The sequence below is a fragment of the Strigops habroptila genome, chromosome 12, assembly GCF_004027225.2.
Source record: "Strigops habroptila isolate Jane chromosome 12, bStrHab1.2.pri, whole genome shotgun sequence".
In the NCBI taxonomy this organism is placed as follows: domain Eukaryota; kingdom Metazoa; phylum Chordata; class Aves; order Psittaciformes; family Psittacidae; genus Strigops; species Strigops habroptila.
This window is the reverse complement of record NC_044288.2, coordinates 23,966,993-23,985,086: the sequence shown is the minus strand read 5'-3', so window position 1 is coordinate 23,985,086 and position 18,094 is coordinate 23,966,993. Positions and strand designations below refer to the sequence as shown.

Sequence of the window (18,094 nt, the reverse complement as noted above, 5' to 3'; positions counted from 1 at the left end):
TAACTGATTGAACTGGAGTAGCCAGAGCTGTGGCTGTTGCTATGGGAGAAGCAGTATAGTAAGAGGGAACCTGGTGAGCATCAAACAAGCATAATGTGAGGTAATGTGCAAAAAGTGCAGGTCTGTAGCAGCCCTGCTCTGCACAGAGCTGTGAGCACCAGCCCCGCAGCCTCCCGGAGGCCGGCTGGCACATCCGTGAGCGTCCAGCAGATCACCAGCTGAGCAGCGCCTAAACTGGTAAAATTAAAAGAAAACAGACTTTTTCTGGGCGCAGCTTTGCTTTCCCGCTTCCAGCAGGTTTTGCGAAGGAACACTCTGCAGCCTTCTACATGCAAAGTGCGATTACAGTGTCAGGAGAGTAAAACTGACAAGTTGGAAAAAGAGCACCAAGAAAAAGGTCTTCGAACAGCAGGTTCTTTTGTTTGCAGTAGTCACCACCCCGAGACTCCAGCGGTAAAGTGCTGCATTAGCAGTGCCCTGCTGGCAGCCCGCAAAGCCGCGTGAATCAAACCCCTCCTCCCCTGCCTGGCTGAGGTGCTGCCTGCGCTTAGCAACTTCCATCAGGGCATCGCGGCGTGTGTGTGCAGTCACAGCCGGGAGGCTCCAGGGGAGAGCTGCGCCTTTAACGACATTTCTCCACTGCAACCTTTCGTAGTAGCTCCAGAGAGGCAAACCTCAGTGTAGAGGCTCAGCGTGTGAGAGCAGAGTTTTGTCCATTGATTGTCACTTCAACTTTGCAAAGGACTCCCCTTTTTCGTTTCTTGTTATTCCCGGACTGTTGTAAGAGAGAAGAGCTTTTCTGCACGTTTGAACCATGAGTGGCTGTTCAAAGAGATGCAAGCATGGGATTGTCAAATTTGCCCAGACTATTTTCAAGCTCATCACAGGCACTCTCAGCCAAGGTAAGTTCATATTGTTCTTTTGTGCTGTTGGCTTTACCAGGGTAGCTTTGTAGCTTTTAAGGAGGCTTGCAGTAGAGTTCATTATTGTCTCTTCAGAGGTGTTCTGGTTTAGTTCTGGGAATTGGCTGCTCTGAAAGAAGTTGCTATGTGCGGTGAAGGTTGGAACCTTACGTAATTGTTTCTAACTTGTGTAGTTTGCAACCTGTGTTTGTCAACCTGCCACAGCTCGCAACTGTAGCGGGCTATTTCAGTGTGTTCAAGATGTATTTCTGAAAGCAACTGATGTGCAGCTCCAAAAATTTAGACTTCGTAACTGTCAGTAATCGGTGCTTCTGTGTCGTTTTCTACTTGAGCGCTTCTACTTGTTTGAAGCATGTGTGTACCTTGGTTCAAAATCTAGGTCGCTGCTTATTGCATGCATCTGAGTACCTTTTGTTTATCTAAGTTTTGCTTGTCAGCTACACCCTGTGTGCCTTCCCATGTGCAGGTGGAACAGTAACGAAGCTATTTCTGCTGTAGTCTTCACTAAAATCAAACAGTAAGCCAAATAAATCCTCTAGTTGTCTTTGTAAATCTAGAGTTCTTGTGATGGTGCACCAAGGTAATCTATTACATTATCTTTGTTGGTTGTTCCTTTCATAGTGATACATCTCAGCACTACCTATGGCAGCTGATTAAATGAGTATTGGTGACCTGTTTGGGAACTCCTGACAATAGTAAACAATGGTATGCTTGACTGCTGTTTGCATGTTGAAATACGGACAGTGTTTAGGTGAGAGTCAGAGTTCTCCAGGTTTTGTGTATGTTTGGTTGGAGGGGGTGTGACTTTTGGAATTGATAATACGATTCAAGCTAAATTACTAGTGGGAAGATTTGTATAAGGCTGAAGAGTCTCTCTTATGGTGGATTTTTAAATGCAAAGTCTGAACCTTTTTTTAATGTGTTCGTAGTCAAGGAATAAGATAAGTTTAGAATTCTCAGAGGTGTGTGGCTGTGTTGGCTGTCTGGAGCACATATGCTTCTGCATGAATTTTAATGTTTAAGTTGTTTCCTAGGATAAACTAAGGCAGGCTGAGGTGACTTCTAAAATGATAAATGTGGAAGTGCCAAGAACTGTTAAGTGCAGCTTCCTTTAGTAGAAAGTGGGGGAACTTACTCAATCTGTCTCTCTAGAAAAGAAATATAGTTCTAAGACAGTTTTCTCATAATGCCCTCACTGGCTTTCAAAAGAAGTCTGCGTGAGAACATATATCGTTCTTATGAAGAATACTGGACAGGTTGGTTGTTTTTAAAATCAAGATTGGTTTAAAATTGCATCATCTTGTATTTAATTATTCTTCTTCCACTCCCCTGCCCCCATCATCCATGGGCTGTCAAAAACCAGCAGAGGAAAGATTAAAAACCATAACAGGCTGTCATAGAAAAGAGCTGTCATGTGTTGGTTATAATCCATGATTAATGACAAGTTGTCTCTTTAATATTAAAAACAAAGGAGAAATTCACAGAAGAAAATATAGTGAGAGAAATTATTTATTATCATGATACGGAAGAGAAAGTAAGCGTAGGATGCTGTCTGCAAGAGCTCGTCCTCTGCAGCATGTCAGTGTGGTGTATTTGTTGTATTTTATTTGTGCTTTTTCCAGGAGATAATGGAATATAGAGTGTATACTGCTATATTCACCAGTGACAGATAGCACACTTTGTGCTGTTTGTTTGAACTCCCCTTAAGTCAAGGAGAAATGTGAGTTCTGGTGGTGTTTCCCCATGTGCTTGTCTAGAGCAGTTCATCTAATGGGGAGTTTTCAAGCAGCCCTTGTGCATCTTTTGTTTGCCTTGCTTTGGCAAAGGGATATGCCAACATTTGAGTCTGATAGTAGAACAGCACTGCGTGGAGAGCTGGAATTAAGAGCAGAAAATGTCCAAGGCTTGTTCCCCTCCAGCTTCCCTTTTTTCTGGAAGATGCCTGCATTGTGCTGCCATTGTCTTTGCAGCCAATGCAATGGTATCATACAGTCAGACCAGCATCTTTCTGATGGCAATGTCTCATTTCAAGCTGCTTGGATTAGATAAGAGTGGCTTCCTGGGATTCAAAGAATTCTAAGCTCTAAACTTTTTTCCCTACTCAGCTGCTTGTGTTTTGAACTGGAAGAACCAGACACAGGAAGACATAAACCATGTGAATGAGTTTGTTGCATAGATGTCAAAGACCTGTGATAGTTAAAAGTAATGTTTCCATATCGTTACCTACGAAACTCATGACTAGAAGGAAAATGATTAGAAAACTTGCACAGGAGTGTTGAATTAAAAAAAATAAAAAAAATAAAAAAAATGAAGTGTTCATTTGTGCATTTATCTCGGAGCTTATTAGTTATTATTTCTTTTATTAAAACTTCTGCATGCCAAGCCAAGAAATAAACTGTTGCATATCACTATTATTAAGGAGTTTTTAACTTACACCATATACATACCTTTGAATATTCAAGCAATATCCCTTGTGTTCTTCATCCCACTCTTGCCTCTTTTCCTTCACACTGTTTAATTTTATTTAAACACTTTTTAAAAGGGAAATCTTTTGTGAGACACAAGAGTCATTCTCTTCTTATGCTTCTATCTCTCTGAGGGTTATTGCAGTGAGAGATACTCCACAGTTCAATGAGGTGTAATCCTGAGCTATGCTCTGTGGCTTCTGTTTGTCTTAATACCATTTTTTCTTTCACCTCGATTATTTAAAATAACACAATGAGGCTGTCTGAGCTGCAGCTAGAAAATCCTTCCTTCTGCAACAGAGCGCGATGGGGCAGCAGCCTCTCCCTGCAGTTGGCAGGAAGGGAATGGGCACACTTAACACTGTGTACTCACCAGCCTGCTCTGTATATCCTGATTTAAATCTGCAGCAGATCTAGGAGGTTGTGAGTCAAGAAGCTCATAGCTGGTACCTCTGCAGAGCTGAACTAGTGAATTTTGCCAGCTTTCCTCTTAGTGTGTTCTTTGGAAAACCTTCCTAACAAAGCAGAGGTCTCTGCTGCTGTGCGAAAGGCCTCTTCCACCAAGAGCCTTTTTGCAGTTGGATGTATGCATTAAAGAAAACATGTCTGGAGAAGCATGCCCCTTCACAGTTTTTGGGAGCAGAATGACACCCTTATTCTCCTTCTTGGCTTACATGGGGGTCCAGCATATGCAGGAAAGGAGTTACTGTGGTGATGGAAGTGTGTGAACAGCAGCACCTTAACCAAAGTTGCCTCAAATATGTGTGTGAGATTTAAGTGTTTTCACATCACTTCTAATGTGATATGTGAAATAGTGGTTCATCCTCCATGCCCTCAGAGCAAGTAGGGATGGTAAGAACGAATTTGTTCGAGGGCTTCCTGTTGAGCAGAATGATTAAATCACAAGCCTCCGCGTGAGTGTGAAGATATTGCTAATGCCATTAAAAACCTAGTACAGGAGGGCCTTGCTGAGTGACCAGAAATGAAGCTGGAATGAGAACTCTTGGATTTGTATTAATGTATTCTAATTATCAACACAAGAAAAGCAAGATAATTTTAGGGACCAGCTATTTCAAAATGTTCCTTTGCAAAAACAGATAAGTTTCTGCAAATTAACTACCCTTTCACCTTTGTTCCAGAGCTGCCCCTCTTTTATTTGTGCTATTAAAATGCTTGCCAAAGGCTCTCATTTCTATTTTATTGCTTCTCCCATCTCTGTTCTGCAATGTAATTCATCTGGAACTGGTAATTTGTCCACTTTTCATAGTTTTAATTGCCTAATTATCTGTTCAACTGCAGTGATAAAGTCTTCAAGAATCTTGCTCTGCCCACAGCTTCCCCCACCATGAAAGAAGAGTATTCGGAGTGTTTTACAGCCATGTGGTCTGTTTTGCTGCTTCCTTGTGAATCCAAATTGCAGCTAGTCTTCTGAGATGTTATATGAGATGGTAAGGAAAGTGCATGGTCCCTTTTAGTCACACACAGACCCTATGTCCTTTCAGTGGAAGTTAATCTTGTTTCTTTGGAGCATACTGACACTGCATTAGGTTTGTCTTCATGACTCCAGCCCCTGAAAATGCAAGGGTAGGTTAAATGCTGCTAAATGCTCTGAAGACACAGGGAAGCTCATTGCAGTTGTGCAGGTGGTGCCAGGGATCCTGCCCCTGTGTGACACATGAAAAGATATTTGATTCTCCTGCTGCTGTGTAGCACACCTTCACCCCCTGAGTTCTGGCTGCTGCCTTCAAATTTAGAGACGCTCTGATTCAGAGAGCTCTCGTAGAAGCTCTTATATGCCCTCTCTTTATAAAACTTTTCTGAGTGTTTTAACTGTTTTTAACAAGGAAAGTGGTTACTGAAGCCAGGTGAATAACACGCTTTTACAGAGTGGGGTTAGAGCTTGCCCATGTTTCTCAAATGGTCCTGAAAAGTGAGACTTTCTGTGCACAAAATGCTGTGTAAAGTCCCAGTTAGAGAGGGGCTGCCACCGTTTTCACTTTGTGTCTTGGAGAAGAGTCCACAGCTACTGAAGCTTCACAGTTCAGTACCTGATTCGAACTCTACCCAGTGAAGCTCTCCAACATTGTGTGGGGTGTCTGTGGGTTTTCTTTTGCTGCTTTTAAAACCCAGCATATCTAGTTATTTTTTCTCCATGCTGTTGAATCTTTGAACCGCTAAGCAAAATACACCTCTGCTTGGCATGGTACACATTTGTATGTCTCTGAAAAATGAATTGCAGATAAATCTTTTCTACAAGGGCTGTACTATTTGAGTAATCTGAATATATGTACATGCATTCCACTTGTGTCTTTCATCAGGAGCAAGATGAATTTTAAGAACTGAGAGTGAGAGGAAGTGGTAGTGCAATAGTCTTCCTTTCAAAACTCTATAAACCTCTGCTTCTAGAAACTATTACCTCTGCAAACATATGGCTGCATGAGTGCTAGAAAGTTAAGAACTCAATTGTTTGCAATGGTGTAGCCCCAAAAGATAAGTAATTTTACTTACAAAAGAAGAAAACATTTTCGTATCCTTCTGGAAACTGTTCAGGAAGGGCTGGGGTTTTGTTGGGTGATTTTTATTGGTTTTTTTTGTGTGTGTGTGTTTTGTTTTGGTTTTTTTTTTAAATCATGTTCTGCAATAAGCATTTATGTTGTATCTGATAGCCTGGAATATTGTGAAATCTTGTATCATACCAGAGGTAAACCAGGTGCTTCTCTGGATATTTGGTATAACAACTGTGAGGTTTCTACTCTGAATACATCTGAAAAATACAAGATGTTAGTTTAACTGTCTGGGTCTGTATTCAGGACTACAGTAATAGGCAATTTCTCTAGAGAAATATGTATAGATTTTTTTTCTTTTCTGCATAACTGGTGGTTTCATTTTCAGATTCCCTCATAGAAAAAAATAATTTTAAAAAAGCAATAAACTAATCATGGTAGATTCTATATCATTGTAACAATTTGGAATCCTGTTGTGTGGGGGCTGGTTTTGGTTGGGTTTGGTGGGTTTTTCCTTTTTTCCTTTCATACTCAGTGGGCTAACCAGGGATATGCTGCTGGCCAGTGGCTAAGGCATTTCTGCCCATGTTGTAGCTATGTTGAGATGCTAATTTGCCACGTAGCTTTTGTCGTTTAAAATGGTGCCAAATGAAGAAGCCACAGCATATTTTGACCTAATGGACCCTATTACTGTCCACCTAGTGAATGGATTTAAGTGTAAAGTGATAACTTTTGAAGATGGCTCAACATAAGTGGATAGTAGCATGCATTAAATCATCCTAAAATTAGTTTAAATCAGCACATGAAGTGTAATCTTAAGATATAATTTTATTTCCAATAGCACAACACTAAAGGGTGACAACAAAGTAACACTTGTCTGTTTTTTCTGTGCTCAGAAACAAGTCTTGAGCTGCAAGTCAACTCTATTTTGGGCTATATTTGTATGTATTTTTGTGAATTATGGCCGTAGAGTGTTTTCAAACCTTGATCACCCTGGCGCTAGCAACTAAACATGCAGGAGTCTTTCTACTCCATGTCAGTAAAGCTAACTAGTTTCCTGAGCAGGAATCCCATTGTTAGGGATGTAAGTGAAATTCTGTCCTGACTCTTCTTTATGACGGTATTTGAGGGAATCCTGTTCTTGGACTTTGCTGTTGTTGTTCTTGTTCTACAATGATTAGTAAAGCTCATAAATGGAAATGTAATGGAAAGTAGGCATGGGAAGGTTTTAACTATAGCAGCACTTAAGCTTGTGATGTAATTGGAATGACTATTCATGGCCAACTTCTTCCACGTTTGCACGGCTTTAGTAAAACCCAATAGCATGCATATATAATTTGACTTTAACTTCTCAGCTGGCTTTAACTTCTGATTTCATTCTCTGTAATGACTGTTTCACAACATCTGGCTTGCGGGGCATGCGGATAGAGTACATTTAATGCTGGTAACTAGAACTAAAGTAGTCTGAGGTTTAAAATAAGAGTGATTAATGCTTCCTTTTACAAATGAGAGACTTGCTGCAGTAGCCTCACATTACAGAGTGAAATCGCTACCACAGGTTTGATGAGGTGCTCATCATGTGAAGCCAAAATAGTTTTGAGGGTGTAAAAATAAAACAGTGTTATACAATTTACATAATTGCATCTAGCAAAAGATAAAACAGTTTTAATCTCTTGCAATCTGAAACTTTAAAACTCTAGTAAAGAACAAGAGTTTAACATGCCTGCCTTTGAAATTTTGAGTGGCAACTTCAACGTTTAGGTAAATCTGTCTTTCAAATGTGCAATAGTGGCATGACATTTTTCTAATTTTTTTTTTTGTTTTGCATGATATGATGGTGTTTTCTTTTGCCACCTGTAAATCCTTCAGCTAGAAGATCAGATGTTTGTTTCTGTATTATTTCAGCAAGAGTCATGTTTAAAATGGGTAATGGAAGATGTAATGAATGAATACATCCATTCTCAAGAGAATACAGTGTGTTTGACTCAGTGAACAGCAACCAACTTCTTTCCTCAATCGGGCCATGAAGCATGTAGAAGGCTAAATCTACATAGAAAAGTAACTGTTGTGGAGGCTCTCGAACTCTTGTCTGCTTCCTTCATCTTCTAGCTATGAAGAAGTAAGTGTGAGGAACTCCAAACAATGATTCTTGGTGCCCTAGTTCAAATCTGAATTCCAGAAAGTTTTACCCACCTCAACAGCCAAAGTCATCTATGGAATCAGGCCAGGGAGGGGTGACCATGCTTCAGGGGTTTGGGTGGAGCTGCTCTGCTGAAGCTGCTCCAGTTTATAGGGGTGATTTACAGGAGTGTTGCAGATCTGGAGGGCATGTGTGATTGATGCACTGGCTATGTGGGACTGCTCTGCCCTTCTCTGCTCCTCTTGCAGCTAAGGAGGCAGGGCCATTTACCTCTTTGTTACGGGCCTCTGACGATCACACTTTTAGAATATCCCGTGGGGGCAGAGAGGCTTGCAGGAGTGGATTTCAAGGTAAGGATCAAGAGAAGTGTATTACTCACTTGTCTCTGTGGATCCACCTTTAACTGTGTAGAACCTCATCTGAAAGCAATGTGAGTAATGCAATGTTTTGCCTTCCTGAAATTGTTCTGTAATGTTTTCACACCTTGCAATAAAGATATGGGTCTTCATTGAGCAAATACGATTTGAAAAATGTCTTTGAATTGGCTGCTGATGACATGGTCTGGGTTTTTTTGGTCTATACCCTCATAGCTTTGGTATAAATGCCATTGATTTATATATTGTCTTATCTGTGGACTTTATTACCAAAATGTTGTATGCCCAGGCAAATGTGTTGCATACTGCTTTGTGATTAAGACAATAATTCACAGTAGGATCACGTACATTATCCAGTCTGAATTAGAAGTGTGTATTGGCTTCAAATGAAATTAATAACAGGTGCCTGGGGAAATCACACTATGGGAAATATCGTTCTCTCTCTTAAATGGTTTTGTATGTTCAGTTGGAAAGATGATAATGGGTGATGATTTTGGAAGGGGGGATATTCCAGTGAAATAAGTGCTCCTAATATGAACTCTTCCCACTAGTTCACAAATAGCAGTTTTCATGATTTCTGTGCAGTGCTAATGGTGCTCAGAAGGGAGGACTGTGAAGGCCCCATCATCTTGCTTCTGGTATCAATCAGGTGTCCTGTAGGGAAGCGCAGGGAAACCTTGCAAGCATTGTGTTTAGTTAAGCAATAAATATGCCCTGTCTTCATTCCCATTGTTACTATGTGATATGGAGGACTGGAGGAGGAAAATGAGGAGATTAAAATCTTGAGATATGAATAGGTTATCTGTTGAAATATGCCCACCTTAACATAACTATTCACAAACATGAATTGCTGTTACTTAGCAGTTGAAGTCTCTGTTTAGTGCTAATAAACAGTGTAAATGGTAAACTTAATCACCTGTCTTTCAAAGAATAAGGAAATTATACACAGCAATTCTTAGAGAGGAACAGTCTGGTTTTTGCCTTTTACATTTACAAGTCCTCATGGTTACCCATGAAAAAGCGTTATTACTACTGCACAGTACAGCTAGTGATGAGTGTCAGCAGCAGCAGCCTTCTGATAGTCCATCAACATTCCAACAGTTGGAGGGAGTTCCTGGAGTAAATCAGAGAATCGAAAGTGTGAGAGATTTTTATCATTTACACTTTGATAGAGATAAAGACATTATTTTGGAGGAATAAGCATGAGATGATCTACATCAAAATGCTTAGCCTAATAAATAGTCTGAAATATGGCTCTTGTCACACCACCTTGAAGTAGTAAAACTGCAGCTGACTGTTTATAAAAATTGCATAAGAACTGTCTGGATTCAGTCTAAGAGGAGGCCAACAAAAGTGAAAATCACATTTCCAAATGTAAAATTAGGGGAGAGCTAAGTAAGCTTGAAGCTGGCAAAGGCACAAAAGTAAAGGAGGCTTCTCAATTTCCTACTTAAAGTCTGTTTTCTGTGATATTTTAATTTTTTTTTTTTAATCCTATACCTGTCACATTCTGTGTAAATGGGAAGTAGCAGTTCTTTAGCTTATGTGTTATAGGGAAACTCACAGCCATCAGGGAGGTTTTGACTTAGCTTGCAAACGTGTTCAAAGCCCCCTGGTTGTTGAATTCTGTGTTGATATTGATGCCCTGAAAGGAATTTTATCACTTGTTTCATGAGAAGCAATTTGAGGTTCAGTGAATAAAAGCCTTTAAATGTAACCCATGCTGCAGATGTGGTACCTCAGGATGCTGCAGTGATTGTTACTGGCAAGATGGTGAGCTGTGATAACCAGGGTCCTTTCAGTTTTTAAAAGGTCTCACTCATGCAATTGTAGTGATGCTAATCACTCCTTCAGAAACTGAAAGAAGTGCTGTTTGCATCAAGGGCTAGCACTTGAATTTATGGGGTAATACCTCATGCTGTGCCCTGTGTTCATCTTAGAAATAATTCTGCTCATTGTGAGGTTTCTGTCTTTTACATATAGAAAAACAGGAGGAACATTTGCATTGTGAACATCTGCAAAACCACTGTTACAAGCTGAACCTATTTGAAGTATTTCATGGGGAGGTAAAACATCAAGACGACAGACTGTCTTATGAAGGCAGATGTGATAAACAAGCTGTGCGTTTGTCTTTATAAGAGGAAGAAATGACAGTATTAGACAAACGTAACTGACTATAGTATGCAAATAAAATTTATAAAAGCAAGAAAAGAGGAGCACAGAGCTAAGATTACTTTTACCAGTCTCTGGTGTTTTTTAACAAGTTGGGGGACTGGGGAATGAAGACGTACAGAAGTCCATCACTTAAACTATAACATCTGTTTCCAAAATGTTGTATCCCATCTAAAAGCAGTTACTTTCCAAGGATCCACTCTGACACTCTCTTGAAGATAGAACATCCCTTGGTTTTAGACAGTCTAGTTGCTTATGTCTTTATTGCACTTTGTAACTCCACCACAAGGTATTAGCTATGTACAACTCGAATAAATAAGCACCATGTCTGCGTACTGAACTACTGGAGGGATCCAGTTATCTTTTTGCATCAAACCAACTGTTCACTCCTTAAACCCTGACTTGGAAGTCACTTTTGAAGCAGAAAATCAGTAGAAAGTGAATTTCTGAAGGAGGTTGTGTGATGTTGCTCTGGTTTTCTGCCTATTAATGATTTAGTTTCTGTAAGTATTTGTATTTTCAGCTTAATTCTTAAACTTTTCTTTACCAAATGGGACTGGAACTTTAACATCTGGAACTTTGGGATACTTTTATGGGTGTCGTGTGAATCAAGTTCTCCATGTGTTTTCTTGCTTTTTGCTTTATACATTGCTGCAGTCAGGATCTTGTCTATTCCCATTGATATCCCTTTGTAAGGCTGCAGTAGTGCTGTAGCGTAGGCCATTTTTTCATCCCCCATCCTACTTTATAAAAAGGTATTTCTAGGCAAGTTAAATATGTATTACGTTAACATGCTTTTTATGACAACTGTTGACAGTAACCTCTTGGTAACAAATACCTGTGTATAGTATTAGTGCATATATAAAGCAGTGAGTAGTTGGCAGGAAGATTAAATCAAAACAAACTAAACTATTAGTAGTGTATACACAAATAGCACTTGCAAGCTGATCCGTCCCTCTCTAGAATTGAACTTGCTGATGTTGCCATATGAATGTTTTGTGTCGTGCAAACCAAGAAGCAAAATCTGAGTTGACTTGCAGTAGTTGTTTGTGAGAGGACAAAGGGAAGCAACTGTCCATGACCTCAGATCCCAGGCCCCAAATTGTCAACTCAATGCCATGAGTATAAACAATTGAAAAAAGTATATGGACTTGTGCTCAGAAATTAGAAAACTGTATGTGTGGCTCTAAAACACCTTCTCATAAGGTAGCTTAAATTAAAAGCCCTTTTATTTCACAGTGTTTGGCATTAATAGAGAGCTGTAAATGCAGAGAATTCAGCTAAATTGAATTCCAATACCGCGCTAATATAATGGATTCTAGTAAAAAATGCTTTCTCCTTTGCAAATATTGGCTTTCGTTAGCAGCCTTCAACCTCTTAAAACAATTCCCATTGAACTGTGCAAGTAGATAAACAAGGTTTGAAAAACAAGCTGGTTTTAAAATTGTACCTTCAAGAAAATAGGAATCAAAATGTAACCTTGGCTACATAATCGAGCTTCTCGAGCTGAAGCTGCTCTGGGACTTGCAGCCAAGAACATGGGTGTGTTTGCAATTAGAAGTAGCAGTAGAAGCTACTGTCTTGAGATATTTGAGAAGGAGTTATCGTGAAATAAATGCAGATCTGTTAAGAGCTGGCGAGAGTCTGTTTTAAAAGGTGAATGTGCTGTGCATCCAGCTCTCTCTTTGCCCTCCTGTCCCTAAGCCATAAGGGGTTGCACAAAGGACATACCTTTTGGCATCAGACTACTGGAGGAGAGGATATAAATACTATGCAGCAGCCAGGAACATTCTCCAGCTGAAGAAAAGCCTGAAAAAAATGGCATCTTGCAGCAGGGTGGGCTGCTGACATAACAGAGGAGTAGAGCTGAGACATGAGAGACACTGACTGCTTCTGACTGCCTCTTGTGACAAGGGACACTGCCATTACTTTAGGACTTACTAGGAAAGAGGTAATGGTATAAGCAGCCTATGTCTTTCAGGCAAAACTTTTTTAAACAAGATGATGTACAGGTCCCTTTATTTTACCAGGAAAGTGCTCTCTGCAAGCCCTGCATTGCAGGGACTCTTCCACTTATCCAAAACAACATCTCTTGGCATTCTCACTGGTTTTTGCTTCTAATACTGATAAATAAAGCTATCAACAAGCTGCTGCTATACTTGTTGATTTGACCATCTTGTATCACAAACCTCTTCCAGTTCATAATGTAGCACAATTACAATACTTTGTAGGATGCAGATCAGCTAGGGCTAGAAATGCACTTGCTGGCCATCTTTCTTGGTTTTGTTCTTCTTTCCAGTGGAACCGTCTGCAAACTGGTATAGGTATCCCAGTCAACCAAAGTGGAAATCACATGGGCTCTAAACAAGGGAGCACTGAGTAATGTTCATGGGTAACGCTACTGTAGTGGCACTGCGGTATTAGAAAGTAAAGAATGAAGTTGCACAAGGGACTGAGGAGAAGGAAGGACTGTAAGCTTGAAAAGGCACAGAGAAGCCAGGCAAAGAAATACACTCTGCAAGCAGTTGTCATGGTGCAACTTCACTGACATGCATCTTTTCCCTGCTTCAGTGCATTACAGAGATCAAAGGGCTCCCCATGTGTTTCTTAACAACAAAATGAACAGAAAACTCCCTCAAAACTGCCCATGCCAAATAAAATTCTGTGAAGCAGGTAGGATTTTTATCCTCTGGAAGCAAGTTTGTTGCTCTGTTTTCAGGAGGGGAATGCGTTTTCTATAGGGCACAAATCCAAGTTTCCAGGTGATTTAGGAGCCCTAGTGAACTATAAACCAATCAAGGTGCTTTTACTCTTCCTTCTGAAGTACTTTGTGTAAAAAACACCCCTGTATTTCAGCTTAAATCGACTGGGGTTTGTGCATGGAAGCACAGTAATGAGAACTTCTCCATTCTGTTTTCTGTGTAGGAATTAAAGTTGGCATTTTTTTCTGATGAGAGCAGCAATAGCATGGGAGAGAATTTCAAAAAGGAGCTTTCTGTTGTTTGTTTTTTTGGTCCTGGTTTCAGGAGAATCATCACAAATGTTTACACTTTTTCTGTGCTGTTTGCTGCAGTGTTATATCACATGGAAAATACGTTTTTCAGCTTGCACAATATTAAAGTTTTTCATTTTCAATATGAATGTTACAATTGCATGAGATGTTCATGCTGTTAGAATTCTAAAATGGATATTTCAGTTTGAAGATATTGAAGGGAGGCAGTAGGGAAATGAAAGATTTAGGTGCTACATTTTAGTGTCTACATTTTAATGAAGAAGACCCTGTCATAACTAAAGAATAACTTTAAACCTATGCTCAGTTTCAAGTCCTCTGAGTACACAGTTGTCTTGGTTGATATCTTCCAGGTAAAGCATAAACAATAATTTAAGTTCTTCAGCATTCTCCATCCTGGAGTTTGAAATGGCAAAGCTTCATGTCTTATCTGTAATTTAAACTTTTACCAGTTTATTAAACCTGGAAATAAACTTTTAGAGCATTTATCTAACAGATAACATTCTGCTTGGGTACAGCCTTTGGAGAAGGGAGCTGACTAATGTCTGAATGAAATCTCTGCTCCAGTCTTATGCAGGACCTGATTGATTGCCTTTTCCCGGGCATCTGTTTGATTAATAATAAATAATGTCTTCTGCTAATTTAAACTAATTGAGTTGCTGGCAGTAGGTGCATATTGGGAAGGAGATCAGCAGGTCTTTACTTCCATCTTTAACTTACCTTATGGTGGAAAGTGAGGCTCTGTGTGGGTGAAGAAATAGGGGCAATAGGGTATAGAGTCCATGCCAGAAGCTAACCTTTCATTTGAATTAAGCCTGTTTAATGCCAGGACTCCCTTCTGTTAAATTAAGGGCTACTGGCTTAAAACTAACATTGTAAGGAAAACACCACTTTTCTGTGAGTCAGGTCCCAGTGTTGAGGTGGGAGCCAGGGTGTGGATCAAAGGAAACATTGCACATTAGGGAGAAGGAGGAGCTGTGACTGTCCCCTCAGGGAAAGTTGTTAGCTCAAATTAGCTGTAACTCAGCCATCAGACTACTCCAGTGATGAGGCTTTTAGGTATTTTGGGACAGATAACTTTCAACCTGTTGTCATACTGGAGCATTTTAAGGGCTGTTTCAGTCCTGGGCAAGATTCAGCAGCCTGACCTGGTAGTTAGTGTCCTCATTGAGTCCTTTCTCAGGATTAGATAGGGGTTGATTCTGAGGCTGAGATCTCTTGATTCTCAGGAGCACCATATGATCAAGTGATAGTTGTCTGACTGTTTAAGAAATACAGGTTACAGAATGTTAAAGCAGTAGCTTTGACTTCTTGAGCAGAGGACCAGTGGGATGTGGTTTATCCGAGCGTGATGGGATGTAAAAAAAAAAAAAGTGGAAACGTTATAGTTTGTATTATGAGGAAGAGGTTGATCATAACTTTTCCTCTCAGACATAAAGTATATCAACTATTTGATTAAAAAAGCAAAGTTTGGAGGTGGTTTCTGTTTGGGTTTTTTATGTTGCATGTTGGTTCTTTACCCTAATGGTGTTGCATAGGATTTTCTTTGTTTCAGTGATGTTTTTCTGTAAGTACCTATCTGAAGATGTATTACACTAAAAATTGAAACCCACACAGTGATATCATGAGTCAAATGATGCTGCAGCAGTAAAACAAAAGAGATTAGAAATGGAAGTTGAGACTTAATGTGGAAATAGTCATGATTAATGATAGGTATCCAAGTTTGCTTCAGCGAAAAGTGCATTTTAATTGGTTGGGTTGATCAGTCTCATCATATATGGAGCAGGTTCAGTAGTTGTTGGTTTTCTCTTTTGAGGGACAGGAGGCAAGGGAAATGACCAGAGTTACAGAAGCAGAATAACGCTAATCACATGGCAGGAGGCTGCGTTGCTTCTGTCCAGCATACGTGGTTGGCTTGTTCCTGTTGAGTAAGGTGTTAGAGGAGTGTTTTGATCGGATTAACTAGTGCTATGTTTGAAAGTGAATTGAAGTGGGTCTTGTCTTCTGAAGATCGTAATATGTGGTTAAAAGCTATAAAGATGCAAACTGTTCTTTCTTATTCTCTGAATTCAATGCAATAGAGTTTTTCTAAATAGAGTTTGAACTGGCTAACATTTTTCAAGTCAGACTTGTTGACTCTTGTCTCTTAAAGTCTTTTTTTAATGAAGAATAAAAGATCAGAGAAGCAAAACTGGAGGAGATCTGGTACAATTTTAAGTGTTGAATGATCAATTTCTACTAAGCTCCCCAATGAATGGTCATGTGAAATACAGACTTCTATCATGGCAGGTTTTCGTTTGTGTACACTCTGTTCACCTATATTCTTTGCATACAGTTGAATGGCATTCAGTTGTGCAGGGGGGAAGTCATTGAAGTGAGTAAATGTGGAGAACAGAACAAGAAATCCATGTAAAAATGAACCCCACGAAAATGAAACATAAATTGGAGCAGAAAGAAGAAAATGTGTGTGTGTGGGGAATTGCCCCCTGCTATAGTCCCTTCTGCCTGGGGAAGGTGAGACTCCCATTTGTTTCTGCCAAAGCTGCATATAAACAGGAAAGAAAAGCCCACTATTTTCACGATTAAAAAGAAGTGTTGAAACACAGGCTATGCTCTTTAATCTCTGATGAAAACTCAGCATTGATTCTGCTTCTCTCTTCAACCATGCCCATAGTTTTAATGGAACTGGAGAGCAAATTAATGTTGCTTAAACCAGATGTGTTTTACAGCCCACTTGTAACTTCTGCCAAAAACTGTTATTCTTTTTCCTTATTTGCAGTTGTGTGATGAGTGGTGTAGAGAGGCTGGGGAGGTGGATGTGGGTGGACAGTAATTGGTGTAAATATGTTACGCTGAAGGATTGCTACTGGCAATATTCAAACACTATCCTACCTTATTCAGAGCCTAAATAGTACATTTCTCACTACAAGTACAGGGAGTCAAAAGTTTCAGTCTCAGTTGCACACTAGCTGGATCCTGAGGCTCTTGGATCCGTCAGCAGAGTAGTCTTCTGTCTTCATCTGAAGATGCTGTTACCTTTCTCATTACAAACCCAATAAAGATTGCTAAACCCCAGTTTGTGTTGTTTAGCCCTTACACTTCATTTTGTCACAGTGCTGTATCTGCAGATCTCTGATCGCTTTGAAATACATGCTGTATTTTGAGATTTCTGTTTTGACTTCATCAAATGTCAAGTGTTCTACTGGCCAGAAACATAGGGTAATAAACAGCTATTTATATCAGTCAGTTAGGTAGTGAATTTAATTTTATGGTACAACAGATAATACTAGATGCAGGTAAAGTTAAAGAATTTACTAATGAACCAAACTTTATCCTTTTTTTTTTTTTTTTTTTTTTTTCCTTAGAACTGCAAGATTTTAGAGTGGGCTGAGGGAGGGAGGCAGTGTTAGGCAAAGGCATTTGTTAAATACAAGGTTCTCATCCTCCATGAAGAAAGGAGAGCAGTAGCAGTATGAGAATAATGGGCTTCAAAAAAGAGGTTTTGACAGGCTTGGGAAGCTGGTATGTAGTCTACTGAGAAGATAACACTGAGTAAGCTGGTCCCTGCTGGAAAGGGCAGGCAATGATCCTGATTGTACAGGAAGATAAGCAATGTAAGAGACTAATACAGATGGAATACTGGAAGCATGTTGGGATAAGAGCAGAAAGGTCAAGGTGCAAAATGAGTTATTACAACTGGCAAGGAACTTCAGAGATGGCAATAAAAGATTCTAAAAATACACTGGAAATGAGAGAGACAACAAAGATCACGAGTGGTTCTGGGCTGAAGTAATCACTGATTCTTCCTTTAGCCTTCAAACACCAGTTTATGTGACTTGTTGCTTCGCACAATTAATTGCCACAAGGAAAGAGAAGCAGAGATGGGAATAATAGCTAAAAAGTATTTAGATAAGTCAGACATGATTGAATTCATATTGCCTGATGAAAATCCCTATTGAGGGCTAAATCTGTGCAGTATTTTAGCTGTTAGAATTTATTTCTGAGAATAGAGGAAATTTGGGAAGAGCAATTTTTGTGTCTGTAACATGGTGTGGGGAAAAGAGTGTACAGGCCAACCAGCCTAACTTTACACAAGAGCAAGATAATAGAATAAGTAATGGAAAAAAGCCTACCTGTTTGAGAGATGAGCCAATTCTGGAACCATTTCCTCTTCCCCATTCACTGCCCACCCAAACCCAATCCATCCCTCTGCAGCTAGGCAGTGTTTGTCAGAAATCAAACATGCAAAACCTCACAACAAAACAAACACCTCCCTGCCCTCTTACCCTTTCATTAGCAAAACATCCCTTGTGGGAGTGTTGGAAACAGGAGATGCAGTGCTGCTTTATCTACTTTTTGTTTTGAAACTACTGTACCTGACGATGACCAAAGTAAAGAAACAGCATATAGTTGAAACTGCTGTTAAAAGTTCACTTTAAAACAATCTATTTAAACATGTCACCCTGCTCTACTACCAGCTGGATCTGGTGCTGTATTACTCTCATT

At 39.8% G+C, this 18,094-nt stretch overlaps 1 protein-coding gene across 1 annotated transcript in view; it reads left to right on the top strand.

Moving 5' to 3' along the window:
- The first annotated feature begins 597 nt into the window (after window positions 1–597).
- Window positions 598–18,094, top strand: part of KCNIP1 (potassium voltage-gated channel interacting protein 1) — a 411,307-nt gene continuing 393,810 nt past the window's right edge. Inside the window, exon 1 of the mRNA XM_030504592.1 lies at window positions 598–902. Coding sequence (XP_030360452.1) covers window positions 815–902 — 88 coding nt within the window. The 5' untranslated portion in view covers window positions 598–814. The remainder of the gene's footprint in view (window positions 903–18,094) is intronic.